Source organism: Podarcis filfolensis (assembly GCF_964270895.1).
Source record: "Podarcis filfolensis genome assembly, chromosome: 4".
Classification (NCBI taxonomy): Eukaryota; Metazoa; Chordata; class Lepidosauria; order Squamata; family Lacertidae; genus Podarcis; species Podarcis filfolensis.
In genome coordinates this window covers 46,043,921-46,068,885 of record NC_139607.1, presented here as the reverse complement: position 1 = coordinate 46,068,885, position 24,965 = coordinate 46,043,921, and the positions used below count along the sequence as shown (strand labels likewise).

General features: G+C 38.7%; 1 protein-coding gene across 1 annotated transcript in view; it reads left to right on the top strand.

Annotated features, from left to right (window-relative positions):
* Positions 1-24,965, top strand: part of CFAP47 (cilia and flagella associated protein 47) — a 180,768-nt gene that overhangs the window by 85,122 nt on the left and 70,681 nt on the right. Inside the window, exons 46-51 of the mRNA XM_083612236.1 lie at positions 7,016-7,209; positions 7,997-8,140; positions 10,231-10,404; positions 15,719-15,830; positions 17,416-17,529; positions 22,839-22,936. Of these exons, the coding sequence (XP_083468362.1) occupies positions 7,016-7,209; positions 7,997-8,140; positions 10,231-10,404; positions 15,719-15,830; positions 17,416-17,529; positions 22,839-22,936 (836 nt within the window). The remainder of the gene's footprint in view (positions 1-7,015; positions 7,210-7,996; positions 8,141-10,230; positions 10,405-15,718; positions 15,831-17,415; positions 17,530-22,838; positions 22,937-24,965) is intronic.

Sequence of the window (24,965 nt, the reverse complement as noted above, 5' to 3'; positions counted from 1 at the left end):
AATTAAAGATCACTGAACCATAGCTGTGACAATGAAAGGAGGTAATTTCAAGTTTGCCTGGTTGCTTAAATATTCAGGATACCTAATTTGGAATTCACTGTATTTTGTTGTGTAAGTGCTCCATTGTAGTACCTAGAAGTTTGAAAGCATACCAGTGCAAGTAGATAAATAGGGACCGCTGTGGCGGGAAGGTAAACAGTGTTTCTGTGTGCTTCGGTTTCTGTCATGGTGTTCCATTGCACCAGAAGCGGCTTAGTCATGCTGGCCACATGACCCGGAAAGCTGTCTGTGGACAGACGTCAGCTCCTTTGGCCTGAAAGCAAGATGAGCACTGCAACCCCATAGTCACCTTTGACTGGACTTAACCGTCCAGGAGGCCTTTACCTTTTTTTTTTAACCTTTATGAAGAGAATACAATATTGGTTTATCTTTAACATGTTAAAATACTTGTTTCTTTTCTTTTAAAAGTAACTCATAAATTTTCTCGCACATTTGTATTCATACATTAATTAAATAGTTTGTAGCTTGGATAGGTGCTATTGGTGTTTAGGCTTCATAGAGTTTGAGTTTTGTGCGTATTAAGTAAAAGACTGCCAGCTGGATGTGACATACCAAGCTATCTTCAATTACTTATATGTAATGCTTCAGAAAACAAATATTAGCCTATATATTCCAAAATTAAATTCCATCTTACAAGACTGAGCTGGATCTTTTTAGCAAAAAAGCGAAACTCCCTTTTTTATAATAAGCACAAAAATGAAGAATTGGCCATTTTGTTAACCACAACTGCATGTTGATGAGATATAGTAAGGGGAATAGAGTTCTAATTCCTGAAGCTTTGAACAACTATTATGGTTGGCATTAAAAATAATAATAATCTGCACCTTGTTCCTATGACTCTAAAATGCAGACATTTTATGGTACCTTTGTACCATGTGAAGAGTTTTATCTGCGGATGTATACATGTCAAACTGCTGTTAAAGGCACAGAAGCAGACCAGACCATCTTTCAGGTCAGAAGGCAACAGTGACAGCTAGACTTTGGAGTTATAAATATATGTGAATAATTCTATAACTTACAATATTCCAATGACTGATTAAATAGTTTGCTTTGTACTTCATGCTTGTGAAGTGCTATCGAACTGTTAAGGCACTAATCATTTTAATATGCTTTATTTTTTTAATTTTGTGCCTGAATAATTTAAATGAATTTTTTAATAATTACATTCTGTCTTTTGGTGTGCTGTGCTTTCATGCTTAATCAATAGCTGTTCAATACTCTGAAACTAAAATAAGGGTGGATATTAGCTATTGGCTAATTCTATCTTCTTTTTAATTCTGTCTCTCCATTGTTTTTCATCTCTAATGGCCCATTCATTAGAAAGCAAGGGCAGGCGCAGGGCAGCACTAAAAGAAGCACATCTCTGTTTTCAGTAAAGTTAACTCTCTATTCAAAGAAACAAATATACACTCGGCCTAGTGGTGTCAGCAACACTTCCCAGCAGGTCTTGCCCCTATGGAGCAGTTGACAGGACTGAAGGTCCCTGCCTTCCACACTTCTCTAAGGCTCCTCCTCCTCTCCCAGCCATTTCCCAAGCAGTCTCAAATTGCAGTCTGCACGCTTCTGACCTCTGTTCTGCCCTTCGCATTACTATGCAGGTTCTTGGGGACCAGGGAGGAGGGGAGGGGAGCCTATTGCATCGGGAGAGGGAGACTCCCTGGATTCTTCAGCAGCATCTGAACTCTTCTCCGCCTGAACTCTCCTTGGTGTCCCACCACCAACCTCCTGGTCCCGATCCTTCCTCCTCTGGGGTTTCCCCTGGGGGTTCCCTGACTGGTGCCCCCCACCATTCATCTTTGTCCAGCCAGTCCTTGACATGGGCTACACCATTGATTGTCACATCACTAAAGTTTGTAGAAAATAAAGCGGACCACACAGCCAAACATCCTCCACTAATCCTTACAAATAAGATTGAATATCATGTCACATCACATTACTTAGGCTAGCAAATCATTTACAATATGTTGACTTCTATGGTTGCTAGAACTAACATTTATTTCCACTACTCAATTCAGAAGACATAAATATTTACATATTTAATAACACTATCTAAAAAGCATAATTTTCTGAAAACTTCTCCATATGTGTATGTTAAAAATATGCCTTCATATTATACTCAAGAACAGGTTATCGTTTTCGCTATATGCCTTATGAATTCTGCCTTGGTTCAGTGTCTGGTGTAATTGGAGCAATCTTTTATTTTCCAGTAATTTCCTGGAGCTTTAAACCTGCTCCCCAGCACAATGTTATCAGTGATCCTCTTTCTCTTCTGGTTGTGTTCTGTGGGTGGTCTATTTTGTTTTACATACATACTAAGATATGACTTTTTGAGATGACTACCAGTGTTCTAATCGTAGTTATGGATGGCTAGTTATGTGCCAGAACTGGTGACTTTATTTTTTTTTTTATAATATATTTATTAAGGTTTAGGAATTTATATAAAACAGAAAAAACAGAACAATAAAAAACAGAAATAATAAAAATACATACAATCCAAACAAAACACATACAAAACAAGTATAATTTCCATCCCTTATATTCATAAAACTTACTTTCCCGACCTCCTCATACCTCCCCTTTCTGTATTCCATTCTCTAATTAAGTCAATTCAGCAAATCCTTCCCCTAATTTCTATATAATTTTTAGCCTTTCTTTTCTTAATCACATAATCATTACAGCTTTTAACCCCTTAATTTCTGAATCAACATCGTTCTAGCCTTCAATAATTTTACAATGTTTCTTAAGATAGTCCTTAAATTTCTTCCAGTCTTCTTCCGCCGTCTCTTTTCCCTGGTCTCGAATTCTGCTGGTCATTTCTGCCAGTCCCATATAGTCTATCACTTTCATCTGCCATTCTTCCACAGTGGGTAGATCTTGTGTCTTCCAATACTTTGCGATGAGTATTCTTGCTGCTGTTGTAGCATACATAAAAAATGTTCTGTTCTTCTTTGGCACCAATTGGCCGACCATACCCAGGAGAAAGGCCTCTGGTTTCTTCAGGAAGGTATATTTAAATACCTTTTTCATTTCATTATAAATCATTTCCCAGAAAGCCTTGATCCTTGGGCATGTCCACCAAAGGTGAAAGAATGTACCTTCAGTCTCTTTACATTTCCAACACTTATTATCAGGCAAGTGGTAAATTTTTGCGAGCTTGACTGGAGTCATGTACCACCTATAAATCATTTTCATAATATTTTCTTTCAAGGCATTACATGCCGTAAATTTTATACCGGTGGTCCACAACCGTTCCCAGTCCTCAAACATAATGTTATGACCAATATCTTGTGCCCACTTGATCATAGCTGATTTAACTATTTCATCCTGTGTATTCCATTCCAACAGCAAGTTATACATTTTTGACAAGTTCTTAGTTTTGGATTCTAGTAATTCTGTCCAGAACTGGTGACTTTAGAAGCAGATGTACATCTCAGTATTCCATCAAAAAAAACAAAACATGTACAACCAGTTCAGTAGGATAAATGGGCACTGTGAACCATATGCAGAAGGAGATGTGCATTCAGGTGTGTATCAACAATGGAAATACACATAGAAGGCCACTTGCATGTGCAAATCTTCCTTACCAGATTGGGACAGGCATCTTTACAAAAAGTATCATCTCAGAATTTTAGGTAGCATTACTGCTACTTCTCCTTGTGCACAGTGGGTGCAGGATGGGCCTCAAATTGCTTGCAATGAGGGCATGCAGTTCTTGTGTTAATTAAATTTTACCTCTTGGCTGCTGTTCTGTTAAGTATAATTTTGGCAGTTGCAATATACCAGGAGAAAACACTAGTGGACCCAATCCTTGGGTTTGTAACAAAGCAACAAACATCAGCTTGAATTCAATGAATAACATCTTCAACTTCTTAATTCTGCTAGAAATTAAGCTTATATAATATCCAACTACCGGTATGTAAGTCCCTCTAGATCTAGAATGATCTTTGTGTGATTCGTGAATACCTCCCCTGCAATTGAGCCAGATATTCACAAAATTATCCGCTTTGACATCCTAATTTGGTGTGGCAGTCTTTTAGAGAGCGCTTTCTGCGGTATGTTTAAAAACTAACCCTACAAGGTGGACCAACTTGCTGTCTTCCAGTGCTTCTTCAAAAGATTTGGAAGCAGTGAACCAATCCAGGATAAGACCTTTGCTATTTATTTTGAGGATGAATGTTTATACTATGCAGGAAGTCATGCTTAACAAACTGATAGGAAATATGTGTTTAATTGTACTTGGGTATCAAAACCAGAATGCAAGCATACCATGAAAAGCAGCCTTTAGCTTGGCCCAAGATGTTTTCTGGTGTGCAATAAATTCTGCAAAATGCAAATCCCAGGAGAAAGAATAGTACATAGGAAAATTAGACCTATACTGATAATAAAGGCATGTTATCTAAAATGTATTGCTAATATTTTTGTGTAAAAGAATTGTGAGTTTTGTCTTGTGGTACTGAATATGTACTTAAACTATATACCAAAAAATTGAAAAATCATCTAATGTGGATATTTTCTGTGCTCCCATGTACTGCGTGAATGGTACGAGATAGTTACAATCTAATTTGGGGAAAAAATATTTATGAGCCAGGAATAAGTGAGCGAGTTTTATTACTAGTATAACTGACAATCGTGGGACGTTTTTGTGGAAGATAGCCGATGGGGATAATAACTTGGTGACAAAACAGAAAAGAGGTAATAATTCATAAATTAGCAGGTCATTAATCTTGTCTTTATGAGAGAACAAGCTAATTTATTTCAGAGAAGTTTGAAGCTGAGGTGCTATAATCTGTTTGATAGCCTGCTAATGTTGGAGGCACATAATACAATGCTGTGCTATTCCTGTTGTGAACTTGAGTTTTCTTAAAAGCAATAACAAAGAGTTCAAGGAAAGTATTGACATGACAATGGTGGCATCAATTAGTTTCCAGTTGGTAAAGACTTGAATTGCTACTGAACACCATTTTATAACAGGAAAATCAAATTGCCAATGAATATACTATTTGTTCATTACAGTTATTTATAGCCTGCTATTCAGGATACAAATCCTTCCAAGTCAACTGACACCATCAACTTTTTTAAAAAAGCAATAAACAATATAAAGCCATCAGGTTCCTTCCCACTTGACAGTGTTGGAATGGCCTTGTGTGGGGAGAGCAGAGTCCAGCTGGGACAGACAAGAGAAGGCTCTTGATGACTTCTTTGCCTGCCCGCTTACCTCTCCTGGAATCCTTCTTACAGGGCAGTTGGTGGTAGATGGTTGTGGTGGGAAGAGGTTAATCCAGCAAGAGCTGGGTTAGAGGTCTATTTCGCCTGCCTCCCTTGCTCTCCTGAGCTTTTCCCCACAGGGCAGCTTGTAGTAAAATAGCACTGGTGGAGAAGTCCAGCTGGAAGAGGCTCTGCCATAGCTTCAGGAACTGAGGATATTTAGATGAGATTGATAATAATGATATGGATCTCCCACTTTTTAAAAAAGCAGCTGTAGAGGAAGCCAAATCATACCGGGGCTGTGATACTGAGGAAGTGTTACACCCCCCCCCCTTTTTGCAGGGCAAAAAACCACTTCTTGCTTCATGGGAGAAAATAAAAAGGAATTTGTATAGCACCTGAGTGTGTTTATTCTCAGAGTAAATCCTAAAGCCTGAAAGGTACATTGGCTACTCCTTTTTGCTTCCTGCAGCTTAATGAATTCATGGTCCACAAGAAGACCTCTTATTCCTTGATTACTAAGCTTCCTCAGGAGTCTTTGGTGAGCTGCTTTGCCAGAAGCTTTTTGAAGTATACTATGACAACCGGATGTGGGTGGTGCTGTGGGTTAAACCACTGAGCCTAGGGCTTGCCGATCAGAAGGTCGGCGGTTTGAAACCCCGCGACGGGGTGAGCGTCCGTTGCTCAGTCCCTGCTCCTGCCAACCTAGCAGTTTGAAAGCATGTCAAAGTCCAAGTAGATAAATAGGTACCGCTCCGGCGGGAAGGTAAACAGTGTTTCTGTGCGCTGCTCTGGTTCGCCAGAAGTGGCTTAGTCATGCTGGCCACATGACCCGGAAGCTGTACGCCGGCTCCCTTGGCCAATAAAGTGAGATGAGCGCCGCAACCCCAGAGTCATCTGCGAATGGACCTAATGGTCAGGGGTCCCTTTACCTTTACGGCAACCAGACACGCACAGCTACAAATCCTTACACCTTTTCCAATTTTCTCTCTAAGTTTCCATGTAAGAACTATTCTCTAAAATGATTTTTGTTCTCTAAAACACACACACACACACACACACACACACACACACACACACACAGTATTCAAAGGTGCTGCCTCCCTGTCCTGACAACTCATTTGCAGCAAATTTAAAGATACTGTTGCAGGTGGTGTGTTAAGCCAGTATTTTTGGTACCTGAGGTTACTTACACAAAAGGCTCTTAAATTAGTACTTGAATTTTTCTTTTGTCGCTGTTCAGTGATAGTACATTGTCTTGCATTATGTATGTTAGGATCACATTTTAATGGTCTTAACTGTGTCCAGATGATTATTTCTAAATAGAAGGAATAAAGTCCATGGTATAAACCCCAATCTATAGTTGGTAAGTTGATAGCTGTATAAATATAAAGAGCAGGGACAGGGAGGGCATTAGCAGAAGCCAATTAATTTTTGTTCTAATTCCTAATTGCAGTTGAGTTGCTTTTTATGTGATAGTTGTGAAATTAACTAACTCAGGTTGCCCTCAAATTCTGGTCAATTTTCCATATAGATGCAAGTGTCTAATCAGATTAATAAAGTTACATTGACAATTTTAGGCTTTAGGCACCACCAGTACATCCATGTATCTATCTATCTATCTATCTATCTATCTATCTATCATCTATTGTACTTATATTAAAACTACTTATCCCTCTTCCCTCCTGGCAGAAGATGCTGCAGTTGAGCTTTTCTATTTAAACTAACAATGTTTATTTTCTCACCACAGAAGTTGCAGAAGTTGAGCTTCCTATAAAGTTTTTGCCTAAGTATCCTGGCCGATATCCTTGTAAGATTCTTCTTCAGTCGAAGTATGATGTCCGACTCTTCCATATAGAATGTGTGGTGAATACAAATACTGCCGAGGCTGAGCTAGAGTTTGTCACTCCAGCATATCAAGCAGTGACTCAAGACATTCCAATAGTATGTCCATTTAGCTTCATCCAGGATTTAAATAAGGCTGGTCGCTACTGGGTTAAAACTGCTGACTGAACAAACACATAAATATGTGTATAAATAGATGGAAAGCAGGGATGAGAGTTCTTCCTGCATTAAGTTAATCTTTACACAGATTACCTTCTATATTTCTTGGCCACAAATGTATTATTATACTAAAAATGGTAGAAAAAGACATAGGCTTATCTTAAAATAAGTTAGCTTAAGGAAGTTATAGAAGGGAAGTTTTCCATCCCTTTCTCTCCCCTTCCCTGCCACCTGTGCACTCTTCAAGCCGCTCTGGAAAGTTGGGATGAGTCCTCCTGAGAAATGGGGAGTGTTGAGCTGCTGATAGAGAATGCCTCCAAACTGGGCAAACCTCTGATTGATTTGGGGTCATTTATGTTGAGAACCACCCTAAGATCTTCAGTGAAGGGTGGTATATAAATTTAATAAAATGGATTAATAAATTTACCCTTCCTCCAGCAGCCTCCAATATCCCACATTGTTTAAGAGGGCTCCTTTAACTCCCACTCTCAAGAGGATTTTCAGAAGACACTGCTGGCTACAGCGGGGAGAAGGAGGGAAAAGCTTTCTTCTGAGAACTCCCATCAGTTAACATTTCTTAAGAGACAGTACTAAATAACTGTATAGATCATGTGCTTATATTAAAAACCTATATTTCCCATGAGGACTTCTGCTTCACCCCTTCATCCTTAATCACTGATATTCATTGTACTTTTAGATATTTCATTTGGATTTCCTTCTGTTTCAGACTAACATGAGTCAACAAGATTGGAAACTTAAAGCTCATTTAAAAGGATGCTGTTTTTATGGTCCCCCGCTTATATACATTGCCCCAGGTGAAACAACTCCATACACCCTCATGTTTAAGCCAACTTCCGAATGTGTAATTACGGTAGGAGAACAAAACACATTTTTTTCTTGTTTGGTTAGCTTTTCTACATTTAATGAGAACTGGTATAGCTGTGGAATTTATAAGTTCTTATAATGCAAGGGTATCTGTAAACATAATACTAACAGCATAGAAATGACATTGTAAATGTGGTGACTCCAAAACATTCCAAAGTAATGTGGAAATGTGCCCATAAGCAAAAATGAACTAAGCATGTAAAGAGCTGAAGACTTTAAATAATGCCCTCTATAGTTATATCTATGTATGATTATTCTTGCTACTGTAAGCCTCCTGGGCATGATCTATGCATGGAGTGACTGTGCCTGACAGTGTGTGTAGTCAATGGGTATGGTGGAGTCATGTCTCCCCATCGTTGAAGGAAGGAGAAGTGGAGGTCTTTAAAAGGCCACACACACAAGAGTTGGGGCCATTTTGCCCCATGAGCTTCCCACTCACCCACCTCTCCGTGTTAGTACCTCACTGGACTACTTGGGTCACTGACTGATGGGGCTAGAAAGTAATGTTTTCTTCCCAACCTCAGTTGGCCCTTGCAAGTGTTTCTTCCTCACCTTTCCCTCATTGAACTAAGGCATTGTGTTATTTAGAGGAGAACACCTGTTACTACTTGGAAGCAAAAATGGCATTGGGCAGGATCGGCATAGTAAAAGAGGCCTTCATAAGGGTTTTGAGGGAATGATTGGCTAAGGCACAGCCTAAGCTCAGGTTAGAGCCTCTGACTGGCTGGATTCAGCCTAGTCGTCCAGTGAAACCCTGGATGCTTGACTTGCCATGACAGGGTTTGACACATAATGTACATAGCCATGGAGGGTGTTTGGGTATTTCCCAATCTTGACACAATGGCATTCCATCAGAAGGGTCTGAGTGGAATGAGGAATTGACTCTTGCCCTCCTGCCATGCCAACCTCACTTCCTGCTGTAGTCAGTAAAGATTTGGCCTGATCTCACCCAACACCCGCGTCTTGTCAAGGTTATTTCACCTCTTTCACAGGGCCACAGATTGCATCTGGCCGGGCAACTTGACACCCACAATGCATCTCACTGATACTTGTAGATGATAGCGGCCTAGCTATTCATAACTTTTCTAATTTATGCCAGACCAATGAACTGTTTTGTTAAAAGGAAATAATCTGGACTCCGTATGACTGATTTATTTAGAATAAGCAGCCAGGTTATTGCATTGTATGATAGTGTATGGTTTGTCTTGTGCAGTGGCAGTAATTGCCAAATTGATATATAGATTGTGAAGAGTGTACATTTGGCTCAGATGCCCTACTGCTTCTGTATTTGATTGCTTACTTTTTACATTTTAATGTTCTTTCTGCAAGTCACTCGGGGGGGTGTACATGATATGTTCGTTTGCTTATTTAATGGATTTATAGACCACTAGGGCTATGGCCTGACAAAGTAGTGTATGCAGTAGAGATGATACACAAAAAGGTAGACACATCATGTAGCATAAATCATCATAAAGAAGCACCTAAATTTTGTAAGTATGACGTAATACCCTCCCCCATATATAAAACAAAATTGCTCCGAATCATATAGCTGAAAACACATTGAGGAAAGAGATTAAGGAAATATATAGCTTGAAATAGATGTTTAAGGCCCACTTGAATTCCTGTACTGAAGGAACTAAGCATGTCATTCAGTAATAATTAAATGATGGGGCCACCACCAAGAAACCCCTGTGCTTATCAAACGAACTGATTTTACTGGTAGGCACACGAGCAGGACCCCCAAAGCTGGTTGTATTGAACAGACTGGTCCTTTAGATAACTTGTATACCCAAGCTGTTAAGAGTTTTAATGGTTAGCACTAGCATTTTGAATTGGGCCTGAAATGGCACTTGTAGCAAATTGAAATGGTGCAACATTGGTATCACATGTTCTGACTTTACAACTTGCATCCATGCAACTGTATCCTGCCCTCATTGAAGTTTCTGAATAGTCTTCAAGGCAGCTCTGTGTAATTCTTCATCCCACTAGCACATTCAGGTCTCATTTCGAGTGGACTCTGAAGTTTTGCAGAAATATTTGCACCCCGCTGAATGTTCATTTCTTTCACTATCATAGGGGAAACTCATTTTGCAAAATGAAGCAGATGGCACAGATCATGTCTTTGTTCTGAAGGGGATTGCAACAAAACCTCTGGCGCTGGATTATCTTGCGATAGAGTGCCGAGTTAGAGAGATTACACAGAAGCTCATAATGGTACCCAATTTTACCAATGAGGAATTGCACTACAAGGTAAAATTGTGCAGGTTTGAATACAGATTTGAGTGAAAGTAACAGCAGTTCTCTGCCTAATGCATGTATTGTTATGATTTACTAGAGCATTTGCTATCCCACTCATCATTATGAAGGCTATCTGAGTGGCAGATGATACCAGAGTCATCTTGTCCTCCCTTCATTTGAAAATGTCATATTCATATTGGAAAGGTTTACCACTGCAAAATTACTAAAAATGAGTGATGTTTAAATTGTTCCTGATGGTTTCCCCCTGCCCAGTGTTAATTTTTTTAAAAAATACTTCCACCATTACTTTAATTCAGTGAAGTATTACAAGTGAATTGTAAGCACCAGTTTTTCCACAACAAATTGAGATACACTAGAGACCTTCAGCCAATGATATGGCTAGTTAATTCAAACCAGTTGGTGGTGTTCAGATGCTGCTCTTTTGCCACATGGCCTGGTCCTCCATTCACCATAGTAGCAGGTTCTTTTGTTTGTTTGTTTGTTTAATTAATTAATTAATTAATTAATTAATTAATATACCGCCCTCTACCCAGAGGTCTCAGGGTGGTTCACCCACATTTTAAAAGGGCATAGGATGTCAATCAAATCAGCCAAATGCCTGGTTGAAAAGGAACGTTTTTGCCTGGCTCCTAAAAGTGTATAATGAAGACAAGCTTTCCTGGGGAGAACATTCCACAGACAGGGAGCCACTGCAGAGAAGGCCTGCTCTTGTGTTGCCACCCTCCACACCTCTCAAGGAGGAGGCACACATAGAAAGGCCTCAGAACATGATCCCGTGCTCCAGGTAGGTTATATATTTTGTGGTTTTATATTTTGATTTTGTTCTGTGAACCATGCTAAACAGTATGGGGGATGAAATCATACCCCGAGGAACCCTGCATTGAAGCCTCCATGGGGCTAAAGAGCACTCCCCAAGCATCACCCTTTGGAAATGACTATCCAAGTAGGATGAGAACACATTTCCCTCTCTCTCTCCCAACACAGGTAATCATATAGGGCGACTAAAACCAGGCCTAAACCCTGATTCAAATGGATCTAGAAAATCAGTTTCATCCAAGAGTGCCTCTTCCAACAAAACACTTTAAATAATTTACCCTTCACTCCTGTTTTCTTCTTTTCAAAATGTTCCTCAACACAGAAGTTTCATTTTTATATTTTTATTAGGTATATAATATGTGATGACATCTGTTAAAATATAACATGTGCTCCTTATCCAGATTCATCAAATTTGGCATGCTAGAAATGCAAATAGAGCACACAATGAAAATTTTCCCTTTTATTTTGACATTTTAAAACTTTGTGGTAATAGCATGTTAGAGGCACACTTTGTATAGCTAGCAAGCTGTAACAATTTATAGCCGTCTTAATATTTTGGATTTTATATTGGCATTCGTGCTCTTTTTTATGAGATATATGAAGCCATTAATTTAATACTACTGCCATTTCATTAAAAAGTTAATTATGTCATGCATATGTTCCTCAGGTTACAAACAAACTACAATGCACCTGATCTGTATGGGATAAGTTGACGTAATTCTCAAATGGTACAACAAACTCTTTGCAGGGTGGCTATTTCCAGCAGTAGTTTATAAAATTAAATTCTGTGAATTATATACTTTTAAACCTTTACATATTTTGGTGATATAAAGTATGATTTGCAGGGAAAATAGAGATGATTGAAGATTTGAAGTCTTCCTCGTAATGAAAAATAGTTATGAAAAACATTTGTTAAATGAAGGTAAAAAATTATTGGACCTCTGGTTCACAGGTTTGCTACTCACATATATGTACACACTTGCAGTGAAAATAATTAATTAGTGGATAGCCAGCAACAATGGAAAGCTTCAGTGAGATTCTGTTGTGACAACAGTTTAGCCTGGAGGACTAACCACTTGTATGTTGAACCCTTGATCTTCATGGCTTATTAAATCTAGCAGGGAAGAAACATCCAGCTGGGTCCAGAAGGTTGTAAATGCCCACTTGAAAGAGGAAGTGGTTGCAGATTATTTAAAAGAAGTGACAAATTGACTGCTCCTGCAGAAATGTAACCTTGACTCAGAAGATGTTAACAATAATAGGCTGGCAACCAGCTTTCCCTTCTTGGGCAAGGTGCTCAAGAGAATGGTGGTTATGCAGCTCCAGACATTCTTGGATATTGATTTTCTAGATCTGTTCTGGTTAGGTTTTAACTTTGCTTTGGGACTGAAATTGCTTTGGTCACCCTCTGCAGTGACCAAGAGAGAAGCCCTCTTGATTCTCCTGGACCCTCTCAGTGCCTTGATCTCATTGACCATGGCAGCCTTCTGGATAGTTTCTCTGTGTTGGTATAGGGGGGCACTTGTTTGGTTCTGCTCTTGTTTGGCTGTCCTATTTCAGAATGAGATGCTGAGGGACCAGCACTTGATCCCCAGGCAATTGGGCTTTGGAAGTCTCACAAGATTCTGTTCTTTCCCTCGTGCTGATAATCTGCCCCCTTTGAAATTATTTAACAAATAAAGCAAGAACTACTGGAATGGAATGAAAAATGTCCCTACCTTGTACCCTTGCTTTTTCATATACCATTATCATTCTGTTATTATTCTTTCATTTTCTTACCTGTACTTCACCATAAAGCGAACTTTTAAAGATCTGGCACATCTGTTTCCCTACTTCTTCCTGTTCTCCTAACTCTTTTATTTTTGTGGTGAATTAATAAAAACAACTGATATATACATTTCATCCTGTCTGGAAACCATGCCTTTTCGCCTGTTGACATTTGAGATGCTGGCATAGTCCTCAACTAAGGTCCCCAATCTTCTCTACAGAATGAGGGACAATCCTCTGAAGAACTCACAAGAGATCAAAGCATCCTCGTGTAAAGTTAAAATATGTGCCCCACCCCCTTAAAATATATTTCATGCACTCTCATTCCCAGATCTCCAGCAGGTTAATATGAACAGTATCTGTGCTATGCATTCACATGTTCACCAAGCATTTTTTACTGATGTTTTTATATTGCTTGCTCTTTTTCATTGTTTTCTTTTGTTGCATTGTCTTAATGTGCAGTTTTGTGATAATTATATTGTGCTTTATTGACACAAGCTGCTCTAAGTGCTTGGAGAAGGATATAAATTTATTATTATTATAAAAATACATTTATATCCGACCTTTTGTTCAAGAAGCTCAGCATGGTGTAATGATTCCACCACCCTTCCAATGTATCCTCACAGTAACCCTGAGAGAGAGGTTAGGCTGAGAAGACACCACACTGGCTCTCGTACAAATTATAATATTAGACCCTTGTGGTGTAGTGCCAGGGTTAAGTGGCTTCCACACAACTTTGTATGTATGTGAAGGAGTCTTTAAGAGCCTGCCTCAGCACTTTTGCTAGACAGAATGTGTGCCCTATGAAATTAAGTTTGTGTGTGATGCCGGAGCCATTAAAAACAGGTTGTGAAATAGAATCCTTATTCTGTTATTACTTATTACTTATTTATGTAGAATATATATATATAGATCACTTTTTCAGATTTTCTTGATTAAGAGTTTTTTTGCTTCACTTGCTAACTCCTGCATAAGATGCAATTCCACTGTAATGCATGTTATTTTCATTAAGATACATACTTTTATGCACACCCTAGCACATGCATTTTTGTGCATATTACTTGGGTAGAGAAGAGCACTGCGAAATTCAGACAAGTTTGAATTTTGAAGGATGGTTCTGCTTCAGTTCTTCTGTTGCTTCAGAAAGCACAAAGTAGGTAGGTTCCCCTATACATGTGAACCAAATAAAACTTCTCTTCCATCTCTATTCCCTGCTGGAGAGGAGGGAATTTGAACCAGCCTTGTGGAGTGCAGAGGTGATTATTGGTAGGGCAGAGGTGGAGGCTGTTGGCTGCATTGAAAGACTCCATAGGCCAGGACTAGCTCAAATTTCTCCTCCCTGTTTTAGATTGCTCATTTAGCAATAGTCAGTTGTTAAATCGCTCTCTTTTCCCCTAATCTGTTCAGAGCTGGTGATATTATACACACCCTGAAAATTTTTTAATCAGCATACACAATGTTTTAGTTGGTTTAAAAATTCTAGAAAATATTGTGAAGCAATATATATACACTTTAAAAAAATCCCTCAAACTATTTTTATATTTAATTTTTCCTTGTCTGTGCGCAGCTGATGCCAGTGGTGAGGTGAAGGCCCCATGTTGTCAACAGCTGCTCTCAGCTGAGCCTGGGAGAATTCAGCTCCTTTCCTTATTGCTGACTGCTAAAAGAAGCAGGCACTGGTTTCTCCTCTTGCCAGTAGCTGTGTGAAAAGCAGAGGAGATATGCACAAATATTCAATCCCCCTAATGCTTTAAATGTAGTTAAATGTATTGTTGATATTTAACCACACTAGAGCCTTAATGAAATCTGAGATTAATGGTTGAGCATTGTTCCTATTCCCAGGTAGATACCACCCTAGTATCTGATTGGTTTATTTTTACTTTACTTTACTTTACTTTATCTCACTCCAGCACATTTCCCCTGCATTTCATCTCATGTTTCCTTCTTAGGCAGAACTGCCTTGTTAACATAGCTCCTTAGATGAAGAGTTAACTATCACTCCCCTTCCCCATATCCACAGGGGGTTAGGATGGGGCAGAGATGCCTCTGTGCTGGTGGTGGCATCTGTTGTCAAGGCAGAAAGCTCCATAGATGTAGTTCCATTGCCAGTGGTAGGCCTCAAAAGGTGTATTCTAGAGACAAGATGATGATGGGGCAGAAACAGCCTTGGATCTGCTGGATCCAAAGTCTCTTTATTGCTGTGATAGGCAATGGGATTGGGCTTATTACCTATGCCAACCAGGAGCTGGTGTGGGTAATTGCCTATAACATTTGTTTCAATGGACAGGATTCCCTCCATCCCTACACTCAAAGAATGCTCGGGTGAAAATAAATATATTACTCATCGCCACCTCCCACCCTGGCCAGCACGTCTAGGAGATAGGCAGGGGTGAATTTGTGTAAAATGGCAGGCTAAGTGTTTAGTGAACGTGGCACAAAACAGAGGTCCTGATTTTCAGTAGCTGGTCAGAAGGAATCTTTCAAGGAGTTAATGTACCTTCACTTGATTAATAGTATCAAATTTTAACTCTGATACATTTGAAAGAGCACAGCAGAAAGTGTTCCCTTCATTCTATAGTCAATTAAGCACTGTAGGAAAGATTAAGAGAAATGTAGTAATATTTGTACTTGAACTCACTGCTAAGAGCTACGTTTTTGACATTATCTTGACAGTGCTGCCTTTGCCATTGTTGGTTTTGCTGCTGCTTTTTTGTCATACTAGGTATCTTCAGATCTTCCAATTGTCAGTGGTGACCCAATTCTCACCGTAGAACCTGGTGACACAGCTGCATATACTCTGACTGTATTCCCATGGAAACGCGGAAAATTTCAAGGTAGGTTTTAACCTAGTGCTACATTGTAAGTATGAGATAATTACTGCATGATTCCACAAGACACAGCTAACTGCTAATGAAATTATGCAACACTGACCTCTGTTTTTTCAAAGTATCAATTAGAAAAGTTTTTCTCCCTCCTCAACAAGCCACTTTTAATAATACTGCAATTCAAAATCTACGCTCAGCCTAGATTTCAAGATTTAAATTCAAAGGCAATTTAAATTTTCACTTTCCTGAAGGAATGTTGAACTAGTCTAGGATTGTGCCATTTATGCCAATTTGTCTTTGACTACAAGCCAAAGACAGAAGAGAGCATGCTCAGAGTCAAGGCTTTCTCTGCTGTTTGCTACAGTTATCGTAGCCAAAGAGGCATTCACTGATTAAACAACACAATAACCTATTAAGGGGCTGCTCCTTCAGCAGTGGAGCACAGGGATTTGTTTTGAGTATCATAACTGAGCTGAGCTTACAGTCCTTCCACACAAAAATCCTATTCCTGGCAGCCCCAAGATTTCCTTACTTAATTTAGTGAGGAGGTCTTAATTTGTTCATGCTGTTATGAAACTTGGGAGTCAGAAATCCTTGTCAACCTACTGCAAGGTATCAAGAGGTCTACCAGTAGATCCTGATCTACCTTCTGCCCATCTACTACAGAACTGTCTCCTTCCATTAGCAGGAGTTTCAAACAGAGGTTTCCCCCATTTTTCTACCTGACAACTTTATACTGATTTCAATTGTCTATGCTGAGCATAGACATCTGGATCCAATCTAATAATTAGGCAATACGAAGATTTTAAATATTCTGGCTAAATGTGGCTGGGGGAAAAATATGAATATGGTTTCTTTTGTATATTGTGTTGTGTCTTTTATTCTGTTTTACATGACATTAAGTTATATCCCCCTCTTTTTTGAGTTTTTACTTTACTGCTGAAAAGGGACGCAATACAATATTCAGTTTTATTTGTTTGCTTAAAAATCCCCTTTTAAAATTCCAAATTCTTTTGTAATTGATTTTTCATTGTAGTCCTGCTTTCATGTAAAAAATTGTCTATATAGCTTACCTGTAAAAGTCTCCCACCTTCAAACTGGAGCCTAGGTGCTCACTTCATCTTCTTTAGATTTCAGAATGAGATTTGCAAAAGTTGACATATTCACTAGGGACTTTTCTGTTGCAAAGGGTAAATGAGATTGATTTCCATAAAATTCCTAAATTTTACAACAGGGAAAAATAGAAGGTATTAACTTTGCTTAACCACAATTGACAATAGAAAGGTGGGGCAGAATTCACACTGGCGTGGTGCTGAAAGGAGCACAGCCCCCCAACATTATGTTTGCTTTGGAGGTCAGGCCTTAAAATTTGAACTGGAAAAGGGATGTCATTTCCTGAAAGCTTATTAAGCCATGGTCCGTATTTGAAGGCCCCAATTCCAGGTATTTCTCCAAAATGAAATATCTAATACAAAAATTCATTTAAGCTAAAAACATGGATTTTGTCTGATAAGCAGGGCTGCATGAGGGTTTCAGGCCATCTTATGAAATGAATGCCTTGATTAATAGAACATCTGGTAACTATTTGTTTCAGGTGTAATTGTATTTGCTGCTGAAGATGGAGAACAGCAACAGAAGACAGATGGTGTACAGATCCCTCAGAAATTATCAGGAGCACTACCGAAAAAAGCCAATGCAGCAAACACTGGTAGGTTTTTTATTATGGGTAATTTCATTATCAGTCTGTATGGATGTTCTATCATCATTCATTTTTCAGTGAAATGCATATTTTATACACTAAACCATGTGCCTTTTTAAATAATGCATACTGCCTGGATGTAAGCTGACTAGTCTTTTGTTGTTTTGAGAAACATACTTATTTAGGTTAAATACAAACTGCTTGTTTGTATTTAAAACACTATTGCCAGTAATCAAACTTGAGGCTTTTTAGACCAAATAATATATCAGAATAGTATAGAAACCTTTCCATTGAAATTATACTTCATTCAGGGAGCAGTTTAAATTGTTCTCACAACCAGTTTGTAACTATAAATCATTACTATGCTATGAGTGGAAACCTGGTAATGTTTGTGACTGTTCAGTTGAAAATAAATTGCTTTGTGTCATTTTTTTGCAAGTCACAATCATGCATCTGATAAAGTGGGATGTGGTTCATGACAACTTATGACACAATAAATATGTTACTCTTTAGGGTGCTACATGACCCTTAGTTGTTTTAGCAACCATATGTATGAGTCTTCAGTTCATATTGTGTTGGTGCAAACTTCATTGAATCATTCAAATGTTTGTTCTAAATCCAAATTCTTTTTGCAACACAGAGTGATAGTTTGTTTTCAATGCATATTTTATAACATTTACCATGTGGTTTTTCACACTGTATATTTGTCATCAGTAATTTGTTCTCATATTTTTAGAAAATATTTTAAGCAATGCTCTTTACTATATGTTATTACAGCACATGTTATTTGAGTTTACAGTGCATCTTAGTTTTGAATATGTTACTGATGCAACTAGTCACATATTTGCTACAACTGTGTTTTGTTCCTTTTACTTTTGCAGTAGAGAGAAAAGTATGATTCCTATTTCTTGGCCTATAATCCTATATTTCTAGTGACCCTGAGAAAATGAAAAACTTGAAGTGCAGACTATTATACAGTGCATGGAGAGAAGGGGTGAAAGAAAGAACATAAGGTTGAAATACATAATTGGGGATAAAAGTTATGCAATAGCATTGAGGTGAAATTGGCATAGTAGTTAATGCAAACTGAGCATGAGTGAATGGGGAAAAGGGAAGGATCTTATTTAAACTATACCAGAAGCTTTACAAAAAAAAAAAAAAAACCCAACCCCAACAAATTGGTGAAAGATTTCATAAGACAAAGGCAAAAATGCATTATGTACTGCTGCGATAAACGAGGGTCCTATGTTTTGCAAAGAAAAAAAAATGATATAATGGCTAATGGAAAATGTCTAACTTTTTAAACTTTCTTACCACAGTCCACATTTACTGATGTTGCATGCCAGGCATCAGGCATTCCACATAGGAATATTATTTCTTAGAGAATATTTTTAGCAATCACGACTGACAAATATTTGTAGTCCTTCTGAGTTGCTATGATACCACATAACAACATGTAAATTTTTTCCTGAAGATAATATAATGAAGGCGACATGATATATTTTCTTAAAACAAACCTTTTGTAAAGAAAATAACCAAGAATGGCTGATAACTTTTAACAAATTAGATCACTTGGAACTTGGAATCTCTTTGTACATGTTTCTAGTTTAAAGACCAAAAATGAAACTTGGATCATAGACTTATCTAGTCCTAGGTTTTATTCACTGAAATATTTAATTCAGGTTTTCTTTTGAAAACTAAGTTGAAATTTGTACATTTTAAATTTCTTTACTACCTGCTGCTTTATTGTGGTCTATCAAATTTTAAAATAATTATGTTGGTCAATTTGTTGGACATTATATTTACTTCTATTTATTGTCATGTGATATATTCCCTCAGAGCCTTATTTCATTATTAGCAGTTTCTGGGAAATGTTTGAGAATGTATTTTCCAAAAGAATAGTCTAATGAAAACCCATTAATCTCAAATGTACATGTAGTATGTGGCTGAGTATGATTTGCCTAATTGCAGCTTTTTGTTCTCTATAATTGCAGGGATGCTTATGTAATTAGGGCTGCCTTATTGTTAATATTAATGGACTTAAATTAATACTTGTTTTAAGGGGTTATTTCATGTAGGTGATTCAGATTTTAAACTGGAGTGGCATTGCATTATCTCCCTGAGATAATCACACTGAAATTGTTAAAAAACAACAACAACCCAGCTGAATCTTATATTAGGCAGAATTAGCTTCTTTTATATAATGATGTGGTCAGTCTAAAACAAGCTAAACATCCAAACAGACTAGTATTTTGAGGTTGATTGACACAAGTCCTAAGAATATAGACAGGCCAATAAACAGATGAATAATCAATAAAGGCATTTTATGTATTTACCACAACCAGTGCCATAAACCCTTTGCTAAATCATAAATAAAGCATAACTTTCTCACCTATTATTAAAAATCCATTAATTGCTATTTTTGGATACAACTTGCCAAACCAGAGGAAAATCACATAAGGTGCACACTTGCTAGTCCACATTTTTCCAATTTATTTTTTAATTGGCCTATGATTTTTTTAAAAAAGACCTCTTACCTAAAATCAAGTGCTGTTATTTCCACTTAGTTTCCTTCAGCCATCTAACCAACTCTCTGTTAAAGAAGGCATGATTTATTTTTCATCAAATACATATTTTCTCCAACTTAGCTTGCATTCTTCTATAGTTTGTACAGCTTTCCTCTGGCTCATTTTCAGTACTTCAGCCAACAATACATTTCCTGTAACTTATATGACCCACATACTGACCTGAAAAAATTACTAATTCCTATTGCCTATGTATTTTCACGTAGGTGGGTGTGAAATGGTAGAATCTAGGATGATAGATCACACTGGGTGAGAAACAGAAGCTTCTTCCATTTATATTCAAAAGCTGTTTTGCTCCCTGCTGTGGAAGATGTTTTGTTGTTGCATTCTCACCAGTCTACTTGATAAACATGTAGAGTCTGGCTGACTACTGTGGGAAACAAAACAGTAGATAGGCAGACTGTGGTCTGATCCTGTAAGGCATCTCTCCTTTTCCAGTTAAATATAAATGTCATACAAAGTTTGCATGTATGTGTGTGTGTCAGTGTCACATTCTGAAATAAATATGTTAGATATAATTACCATTAAAAATGTTTTTCTTTTGGATTAAACAAGAGAATGTTACTTTTGGTATAGCTCCAAGCCACAAACATAAGGGGATTCTTACGTTTTCAATCAAGAAACATTGATCTATGAATAGCATAATTTGCAGAGGTTGTTGCCTAAAAATTTGTGTGACTTCAAACCTGACTTGTGGTTCGAGGACCCGACCCCCGCAGTGTGAAATGAATACACAGGGACACGTGATATAAGGTTAATGGGCAAGAAAAGGCCACAACTTTATTGATTACAGCAGTGAAAAGGTATTGGCTTAGGCATTGGATATCTGAAACAAGTGGGTTTATTCACCAGTAGGTGGAGCCTGTTGATGCCAATCCAACTATAGGCTCTCCCCTGACGTCACCGGGGGTCGTGCCATGGCCTCCCGCCAAGCAGGCATCGGACAGAATACACGACCGCCGGATTCCTTTAACGGAATACCCAAAAATTGAAGGCATAGGCGATGGCCACACCTAGCCCTTCGACACCACAACACATTAATCCAATGCCTAACCTACCCACCAATACCACGAAAGTTGTGACGATTGCTACGAGGTAGGCGAAGAAACCAAAAAGCCTAATGCCAAATGGAAAAACTCCTACCAGGCCCCCTAGCCAACCAGGGCGACCAACCTAAGGTCCATAGCAAGGCCAATGACCTAAGCCCTAACTTAAAGGGAGTGGAGGGTGGGTGACTCGCGGTGAGACGACGACGTAGAATGAGGCCGGGGCGAGGCTGGCGCCGCAGCAAAAGGCTGCTGGAACACGCCCCTCACAGGCACCTGGTTGGTTGCCTGCCGAGGGGCGTGGGCGCCAGCCAGGTGAGGTGGAGGCAGGGGGCTACGCCCCCTGCTATGCGCGGGGCTCAGGCTCCCGCCCACAACCACTCCCCTCTCTTGCAGGGAGGAGAGTCTTTCTCAACATATTTAAGCAACAATACTGAAGCTATGTAAAATTATCTGATGCAAAATAATTTATAGAAGTTAGGGAACTGGAACCTCCAAACTAAAAGAGATGGCCTGATTCTTTAAGGCAGATTAAAAAGAAAGAAAACCCACAACAACACAATGATCTCAGTTTTCTAAGGAGTGCATGTTTAGAAGATTTTGTTAAAAGCTTCTGAAAATTTCAGCCTTTTAATGTTTGTTTCCCAAGGACTGCAACTGCATGTCACAAAGAGAATTTTAGATTACCAATATCCAGTTAATGGGGTGATGGGGAGAATTGCTAGAGTTATAAATGTGGCAAGAAATGGGTCCAGTTCCCATACGTAGTTTTATACCCTGCCTGTCCTTGACCGCAGACCCAGAGGGAAGGAGGTTGTATCTTCTCTCTATTTCTGGTAGAGTAGTGGGGACAAGGAGTCTTAATTGGCCTTGCCTGCTGCGCTTTTAACTCACTTTTTGTAACCCCAGCAAGTACCTCACCCATCCTAGAACTTCCATGAGACAGGTGGAGCCTGAGCCATGGGCAGTGTCATCCGCTGGTCTTACCTGATGTTGCTTCTCTCCCTGTTGCTGGGGAAGTGGAAGTGGTTAATCAAAGGTTGTCTTGGGGCTTTCTCTTACCCTCAGCTGCTCTGCTCCTGGCAACAGCAAACCCGTTGACACATGGTCTTGTACCTTGAGCAATTCTCTCTAGATAGTGATTTTGGATGGTGAGAAAAGTTTTAATGGATGCTCCATGGACAAATGACTTTGTTTAAAGGACGTGGACAAAACTCTTGGCTTTTTGTAAGTGAAAAATGTATCTCAAATACATGGCTATGTAAATAAATGACATTAGGTTCTTGAACATTTCCATCATTAAGCTGTTTTGGTTCAAATATTTTGAATGTCAGGCTATATTAGCCAGTATCCAAATAATCAGGCAATTACTTCAGTGAGACCAGGGGTACCTCAGAGTTGTTTGTCTTGAACTGTAGCCTCTTGACCCTCTCTGTCACCTGGAAAACTTAATATTTCAGGCTGAGTGTGGATGTCATTTTTAAAAATACAACAATTTCATGAAGCTAGTGCAAGGCTTTGCATGCCCCTAAGTTGCAATTTGGATCCAAGGCTATAGAATTTAGATATTAAGGGGCATAAGTGCTTTCCATACAGGAAATGATTTCATGTCTGCATTAAGTCTTCAGTTAATACTCAAGATTCATTGTGTTTCCCCCCTGCCCTCCTTGTTTCTTGACCTGTTTAGGACAAAGTGCACCGTACAGCAAAGTCTGGTTTTCCCTGGAAATAAATTGTATACCAGCTGCACCAGAAAAAACTATACATGTTGAATGTGCTGTTCTGGTAAGATTACTTTCACTTATGGCCCAAAGAGATCTCCTTGCTGTGCATTTGGATAGGTTCATGTGATAATTTACATGCCCTCTCGGCTCTTGTCCTCCACGGCTGTTAAAGATCTTGCAAGAAGGGACTGACTGGGTGGGTCTAGGGGATAGTTAATGCCTTCTTGTAGGAGGAGTTGATGCCCACAACACTGAAGGAGGTGGTAAAATGTATTGTAGAAGCTGTGCATTGGAGACTATAGCTAAGGTCAGTTTGGTGTAATCTGAAGCTTGTCAGAGCTCATGCTTGGGGTGTTTTTATACAAAGTTGTACTTTCTTCTCCAGAGTACACTGGTTTAAGGTATGAGTATTACTTTGTAAGAACAAAAAACTTTACATACTGTATATACATTTTGAACAACACCATTGTTTCTCTCTGTGTGTTGCTCTCCTTTTAAAAGCTCTTCTTAGAGAGAATATGACCTAGTTCTGATTTTCAGTACAGATTGATTTGCTCCACTTTTAGAAACGAGGGAGAAAATTTTCACCATACAGATAGATGGAGGTTTAGGAGCTGAAGTCAACATAGAGTGAATGCCTTCCTAAAAGATATCAGACCCAGGAAAAATGCTCAAAATTAAGGAGATAGTTTCTGTATGAAAAGAGTAGAGGAGAACAAGTGTTAATGAGAATAATATTAAATGTGACTTGGTGTTTATCTGAAATCAAAACTCACAGTGGAGCGTACAGTGTTCAGAATTGGGAAACCACAGATCATAAACCCAATAATCCTGCTAAATGAGATCATGGTGTTCTGCAGAACTCCTGTGATGGCATGCTTTTAAAGATCTGTGTTGGTGTGTCTGTGCCTTCAACAGGAGCCAGATTTTTATCAGACAGCATAAAAATAGCTGACAGATAGTTTGACAGTTTGCTGTTTTACAGGTATTTTCCAATTATGGCTTTATTTCTACAGGTTTAAGTCATTAATGCATTATGGAAATTTAGTATCTGTTTATATAAGCTGCCCAGCAGCCCACATCTGCAGCTGAAACAGAAAGGTGTTTGTTTTAATATGCAAACCATTGCACTCTCTTTGACAGTAAGAGAAAATAGTACAGCTATTCAGGAAGAAATGGAAAAAACAAAACAAAAATACCTACTTCCTATGTGCAGTTTTGAAAACATTCTCTAAGAATGTATGTCGTTCTTGAAATGTGCTGTTAAAATATTAATAATAAGTGATCATGCTGTGCGTGAAAAAGCAAACAAAATGTGTTTGTTGAGAGGATGTTCAGATGTGCTTAACTTTTGAAAATGAGGAGTGCAAATTTCAGTAAGGGCCAATTTCCATTTAATTTATCTGCGTACAAGCTCACATTGTGGGGAGGGCTGCATTTTGCATGGTAAAATACTGTATAGGGATAGCCATACCAATATATTTTCTCAACACCATGTTTGCTTCTTCTTTCTGATGTGTGTACTGAGACAATGAGTTGGTTAATCCCAGTTACGAAAAAGACCACTCTAGTAAATAAGCATTGGAGTGGCATGCACAAAACAACTGAAACCCAACAAAACCATCTCTGTTACTGAGCTAAATTTTGGGAAGCAAATCTATGTGCTTGTAAATATGATTACCCCAGAAGGAATGTAAGGAAAGTTTGGTCAAGAAATTCTCCTCATGCCTGAAGTCGGCTTGAATGTCTGTCTTGAGGGAAGAAATATCTGTCTGGAGTTTGAGAAGCAGAATCATGACCATGCTGTAGTTGCGCTAAGACCCCAGTGTGGATAAAGTACAAGATCTGTTACTGGATGTGGCTAGCAGCACTGGATGATCTTCATGAGTCTCCCTGTGCCCCAGTAAGACTTGGGATTGTGTCATCCTCTAAAACAATGGAAAACTGCTTTTGCAGGTGTTTGCTCCGTGACTATCATTTACCAATACATAATTGAATTGTAATGAGGAAAAGTAGAATGCAGAAAAGGGGGGTTTGAAAGGAGCCTGTAGCCAGTGCTAGAGGTCACTCAGTTCTTTGCTTAATATTAT